The sequence below is a fragment of the Lactuca sativa genome, chromosome 9 (assembly GCF_002870075.4).
Source record: "Lactuca sativa cultivar Salinas chromosome 9, Lsat_Salinas_v11, whole genome shotgun sequence".
In the NCBI taxonomy this organism is placed as follows: Eukaryota; Viridiplantae; Streptophyta; class Magnoliopsida; order Asterales; family Asteraceae; genus Lactuca; species Lactuca sativa.
Genome location: NC_056631.2, coordinates 164,048,757 through 164,055,247, shown reverse-complemented (window position 1 = coordinate 164,055,247; position 6,491 = coordinate 164,048,757). Strand labels below are relative to the sequence as shown.

Genomic DNA, 6,491 nt, shown 5'->3' with positions numbered 1-6,491 from the left:
ACAACAAAACAACTATGGAATTTTATTCCTTTGAAAATTTTTGTTGCAGATTAACCATTATATTCAATTCCATAGTAGAATTATAACGAACAATATTTTCATAAAAAAGTTCATTGCAACTTTGCAATGAATGTTTTTTCAATAGATATATCGGTAGCAATATACCAACAGATTTCGAGTCGGTAACAGTTTCTGTAGTAATTCCCATGTTCGCTACCGAAAATTAATTTCTTAGAAAATGCGGTAGCAAATTAGCTATGGAACGCCATTCTATAGCATGATTCATTGTAGGATAATAATGGAAATACATTCCATAGCAACATTCCCTAGTAATGTCGGTTTTTTCTTGTAGTGGATGCGCTGAATAACTTAAAAGTTCACTCAAACTCCAAGGACAAGAAGATTGTGACCAAAAAGCTCATAAAATGACCCACAACAAGATCTTGATAAGTAACGAGCAAGGTTGAAACTTTATACTTCCATATGGTCAGAAATGCGATGAAGATGTTGAATCTAAGCTAGAACCAATCACACAAACCACAAGATGGATTCCTTCTTCCTTCAATCTTCACAAAGATGGTTTCACACAGTCAAAACACACACAAAGAGGCCAGGGTTTAGTTGGGGGTCGGTTTTAGAGATAGAGACTACCAAATGAGGCAACCGTAAGAGTTAGTGCCTTTAAACATAGCACAATCCCATAATCTAGGGTTTTGAACCCTAACCATTACTAGATCGTGGCCAAGGCCTTGCCACGTCATGATGATTCGCAGATGCACGTTTTTTTAGCCGATTCGCCATGTCGTGGTCATTCCATCACCACATCGTGGCTAAGCTAAACTGCCAAAAACTTATATTTAAAGAAATTAAACCTGAAAGAGAAACCGGATGTTACAATATATTTCCAAAGTATTTTTTTGGTGTTATTTGAGGTTTTTAGTGATGGAAGAATGGTGCCAACATATAATGTATAACAATTGATGATGGTACGAGTTGAAATTTTTGAAAGTTATTTGGGTAACCTGAACAGAAAACAAAATAGAGGAAAAAAAGTCATTTTTGCATGGATTTAACAAAATAAATAATCAACGATTAACGGTTATAAATCTAAAAAAGAAAAAATTATGTATTGTACCAATGATTCAAAATTAAAGTTTTTTTGGACCTCATCTTATCGTTTATAATTTTTCGCAAATCAAAAGGACTAATTTTGACAATATAACCTACTTATTGTGTCGACTTGAATAAATTGCAATCAATAATGGAAGGAAATAATTAACGAAAGCAATTGGTTGACAACGTGGAAGTCTTGCTACGCTAGGACGGTGAATACGACGTCGTTGCAAGGTTTGAAGAATGAATCTTTATCTACCGAGTCATAGAGTTGTATATCTCGTCATTTAAATTTATATTTAAAGTTAAATGTAGACGACGCGACGATAGCGCAAGACAAGCTCGCCGGTTAATGGTGGCGCCGTGTGTCTGATACAATAATCATCATCTCTAGATTCCTCTTTTAGATCAGTTTAATCGATTTACAGCTCCAATTTCGATCACACAATCCGAATCACTAATCCATTGAGGTAAATCTTGTTAGGTTTCGTATGATTTCGCCGTTTCTTTGGAGTTTCAACGGCTATGCATTTATCTATCACGATTCAACTCGTGGGATTCATCGACCTTGATAACTTATTCATTCATGGAAACGGATATGCATAATTTCCAGGAATCGATTGTTTTCATCGATGCCCTAATTTTTGAGAATTTCAAATTTCTATTGCGATCATGTTAATTTCGTCAAATCTACAAAGTTATCTTCCATATGAATGACATAGATGGTTTAATTTGACAGCGCCTGACGTTTTCATTGCGACTTTAAACCATGTTTGGGAATTTCGCTGCCCTAATTCGTGATACTCTAGTTTTACACAACTGTACAGTTTATAAAGTGGATCGTATGATTGTCACCGGTGACTGACGTGTTTGTGGTTTTTATTCCTTGTGTTTCAGACAAATGGCTTCTTCATCGGATCCATGGACGAGGGAATATAATGAAGCCTCTAAGCTTGCTGATGATATCACCAGCATGATATCAGAGAGGAGTTCCTTTGGGTCAGGCCCAGAAGCACAGCGCCATTCATCTGCTATTCGGAGAAAAATCACCATACTTGGAACCAGACTTGATAGCTTACAGTCTCTTCTCACAAAGCTTCCTGCTAAACAACCCTTGTAAGTAGAAGTCATTAAGCCAGTTATTAAGTTTTGCTCAATGAAATGAGACATTTCTGAATTTGTTTTGATTTATTGGATTGCAGGACAGAGAAAGAAATGAACAGACGCAGAGATATGCTTGGAAATTTGAGAACAAAGGTAACACAGATGGCCACCACATTGAACATGTCAAACTTTGCTAATAGGGACAGCTTGCTTGGGCCAGATATTAAGCCAGCTGATGCCATGAGCAGAATTGCTGGTTTGGATAACTCTGGTGTTGTTGGGCTTCAAAGACAAATCATGAGAGGCAAGATATTGTGTTCTAAATTCTAATTATTATTTACAACCCTTTTTAATTTTGGAAATTTATTCCCACTTCAAACAATTAAGACATGGGTTCTTGAGTTTCTATGGTAATCAATTGGAATCTGTTTATGCAGAACAAGATGAAGGCTTAGAGAAACTGGAAGAGACAGTGATAAGCACCAAACATATTGCTTTAGCTGTCAATGAAGAACTTGACCTGCACACTAGACTCATTGTATGCCCTTCTTTCTTTTTCTTTCTTTTTTTTACTTAGTGTTTGGTATTCAATTGAGCCTCTGATGGTGATCTATTTATGTTACACAGGATGATCTGGATGAACATGTAGAAGTTACAGATTCTCGACTCAAGGTAAACTCTTTTATGTAAAACTGTGTATAAAAAGCTTTCAATACTTTAAAATCTTTTTACAATTTATATTTGGGAAAAAAAAACAGAGAGTGCAGAAGAATTTGGCGATTCTAAATAAACGAACAAAGGGTGGTTGCTCATGCTTGTGCCTACTGTTGTCAGTGATTGGAATTGCTGTCTTGGTTGTGGCTCTTTATATGATCATAAAATACTTGTGATCTCATTTGCCAACTGTATGTAGCTTTCTTTTGTGTGAGGTGATCTGAGTGCTTTGTTTGTGTGATAATATTTCTTTCTATTTTTTTTTTCTTGTTTAAATTAAACAAAGTATATGTCGGTTTCTTGAAAGTTTGTTGTCTACAGATGTTTGTGCTATGCTACCGAAGAACAAAGTTCGAGTTGCTAAATGTTTGCTTGTTGCACCATATATTGATATAATGTGATATTTAAAATGTTTGCTTGTCGCTAAATGACCATTTTACCCCTATTCCAACCGAATATATTTATCAGTTATAAAGTGAGGAGTTTGGAAGGAAAAGGGAGTAAAAACAAATAGATAAAGGGTTGATGTCTTAATACATTAAGTCTCATAAAGTCATTAGGTCCAGAGTAAGTGGATAGGAAATAACCATGTATACCCTTTCAGATTAACTGCTTAATCCATTAAGCACATCAAGTAAAAAAGAAACAACCTCTTAGTTAGAGAGCAAATTGTGTAGAATGCCAATTTAGTTTGATCTTGCTGCAAATATATGTTATGTATAATTGCAACTTACATTATCTTTTACCTATAAAGGCAACATATTTATATTTTGCTATTAATTTGGGCATTGTATTTTATTGATTACTTATTGCTATTGTTGGTAAAAAAAATATAAGTATGCTGCTATTTTGAGTAAAAAATTGTAATGGAAGTTATTATCATGTGTAAAGAAAATGTAAGTACATTGTTATTATGAGTTATTCTTGTGTAAAGAAAATTTAAGTACATTGCTATTATGAGTTACATATTAATATTATACAGACAAAAGATAAAAAAGCACCTTGCAATTGCATACACTAGTAAAACGGGCGAAGCACTTTGTTCTTTTTTTGTTTTTTGTTTTTTTGTTTTTTTTTTCAAATTTGTCATTTAGTTGGAACACAAAATGTCAAAATATGACAACCATGAGAATCATAATATACACAAAAGTGATTAAGTGAATAAAGTTTGTATGCTCTTTTTGGTACGCAAACTTGAAAAAGTGCAAAGTTTGTATGTCATTTTCGGTTTATAAACTTGAAAAGTGAATGACTACAAGAACAATTGTGTTGGTGATTTTAGATTATAGGTAATTAATATGTACACAATGTTGAATAGAATTTTAGGCTTTGAACATAATATAAATAAGATGTGGAGTGAATACTTATGTGGATAAGCTTGATGATTGATAAATATTGGGGGTTAAGAGACAACGTCCCGTGCAGGATCTAGGGGTTTTCTCCCTAGGGCGGTCCCATTAAATGGATCTTAGGATTGCAAGTGGAACGCTAGAAGGTGGAAAACATGTTCAAACACCGAAAATGACATATAACTATTGATGTCCTTGCGATGAGAATCTAGTGGTTGAGGTGCAAAATTCCATAATGAAGATCCAATGTTCAAAACTTGGCATGACCAAAATATTGACAGTGCTCTGTGATTTACCTGAAAATAATGGATCTTGAGAAATCCTTGATTTACCCTAAGATAATGGATCTCGAGACAATTTCAACATGAAGCGGCCAGACAAATTGATTGTAAATGTCTAAACCACCCAAAAATTGCTCTTAACCGCTATTTGTGATGTTTATCAATTTTGGGTGTACCATTTTTCAGACTCCTTAATCACTTACAAACTAGTTTAGTCCATGACTTTCTTTTTTCCTTGAACAATTTTAAATTTTTAGATGTCAAATGTTTTGATTAAAACATTGTACCTCTTTTGTAAAACCCAAAAGTTCTACAACAAGTTGTTTGCTTAAGCAATCTATGCTGATCTCCTTGTAGTAACTTTTTTTTTTTTTTTTTTTTTGCAATTAAGTTAGTAAAAACTGAAACTTTTTAAACAAGGGTAAATGTAACTATATTCTTGTCATTCAAGAATGACTAACTATTGTTTTTTCCATTCAAGTATAACTAGCCTTTTCTTTTTCATCTTAATGCAACATATTCATACTCAATTAAGTGACAAAAATTGTTTATCGACTAAAATGAAGAAAAACGAGGCATTAGAAACATAAACTTTGTTTAAAATGATGAATTATAAGAAAGAAAGAAAAATACATACATAAAAATTTCAACAGTTAGTGAATATTTTCCATATTCACCAACTTTCTTCATCCATAGGACCCCTCATTCTCCTTCACTCAAAATTGGAACAATGAGAGGATTCATTTGTGCAAGATAAACAATTGCCCACCTGCAATAACCCACAAAACATATTCATGTTCCAAATTCAACATGTCATAAGTTTTAAAAAGATCCATGTTCTAAATTCACATATATCGTCAATAATCATCAATACTTTTGATATGAAGCTTCAGTAAATTATCAAGAAAACAAACTTACATCATCCAACAGCATACAGTTGCAGTAATCACCAATGTAAGGTGGAATCTGCACATTAAATATTCATATTCATGGCATGAACATCATAAGTTACTAAGATACAATCAAATTTTAGTGAGCTAATTTAGTCAATACTGCAATTTTCAATAAGCATAAGCCTAAAAGGAAAATTTCACATTAGTGTGTGTGTAGATATGGCGACAAAAGTAAAGATTGAGAAGTAAAATGGAAGGAGGCATACAGGTTAGCGGAAGGGCCTTTGTTGCAGCAAATTCGAGCGCAAAGGCAAGCAATGATTCCGATAGCTAGAAAACTCAGAGTTGTAAGGATAAACCCCATCGCATGCGATTGATCTTGCAATTTCAAATTAAATAAATATCAAGTCCAAATCGAAATCTATATTCCCAAGGATCTAACTGAATTAAAACAAGAAAATGTACAAACAATTATGTGTGTAAAGTGATTCTCGGAAACTTATAACAAACCCGATCTCCGGTGACCGGCGAATGGCGATCGTTCGAGGTGGAGGCTCGTCGATCCGGCCCTGAGAAAAGAATTTAACCCGATCCACTCACTTCCAAAATTCAACAGCGTAATGGATATCAGAAAGAAATGTTGTAAATTTAAGGGTGGTTTTGCAAAAGGGCTAAAGTTAGAGGTCTCGTAGTTAAATGTAGAGGCGGGATTTGAGAGGTGGAATCTGATGTGTAGCTCGTCAAAGAAAGAGAATATACGCCATTGATGTTGAGGATTTGTGTGGAGATCTCTTGGCGTTTCTTTCTCATCCGCAACACTAGCAGTTAGAAAATATCTTAGAACATTTTTATATTTGTAATGGTTTTATAGCCATTGATGAACATATTATGCCATTGATGAATTAGAGTTAACCTCTTTTCACAAAATCATTAATATTAGGGATATGCAAAAAACCGCACAAACCGCCCACACCGCACCAAACCGCACCGCATGCAGTTTAGAATTTCGCGGTGCAGTTTGCGGTTCGTAATTTTGT

At 34.2% G+C, this 6,491-nt stretch overlaps 2 protein-coding genes across 3 annotated transcripts; one reads left to right on the top strand and one right to left on the bottom strand.

Moving 5' to 3' along the window:
• The first annotated feature begins 1,389 nt into the window (after positions 1–1,389).
• LOC111892831 (syntaxin-52) lies at positions 1,390–3,296 on the top strand. Its single transcript, XM_023888874.3, has 6 exons — positions 1,390–1,583; positions 2,011–2,229; positions 2,316–2,521; positions 2,655–2,755; positions 2,845–2,889; positions 2,976–3,296. The coding sequence occupies exons 2-6, from the start codon at positions 2,015–2,017 to the stop codon at positions 3,105–3,107; spliced, it is 699 nt and encodes a 232-aa protein (XP_023744642.1). The 5' UTR covers positions 1,390–1,583; positions 2,011–2,014; the 3' UTR covers positions 3,108–3,296.
• A 1,800-nt stretch (positions 3,297–5,096) lies between these two features.
• On the bottom strand, positions 5,097–6,264 carry LOC111892848 (V-type proton ATPase subunit e1). 2 transcript variants are annotated; one of them, XM_023888906.3, is made up of 4 exons: positions 5,965–6,264; positions 5,721–5,832; positions 5,480–5,527; positions 5,097–5,330 (listed from the first exon to the last, which is right to left on the bottom strand). In XM_023888906.3, exons 2-4 carry the CDS (start codon positions 5,816–5,818, stop codon positions 5,264–5,266), a joined length of 213 nt encoding a protein of 70 aa, XP_023744674.1. In that variant the 5' UTR covers positions 5,819–5,832; positions 5,965–6,264; the 3' UTR covers positions 5,097–5,263. The 2 variants fall into 2 exon arrangements, with proteins under 2 accessions (XP_023744674.1, XP_023744675.1); XM_023888907.3 differs by having other exon boundaries at positions 5,924–6,064.
• Between the last annotated feature and the right edge of the window lie 227 nt (positions 6,265–6,491).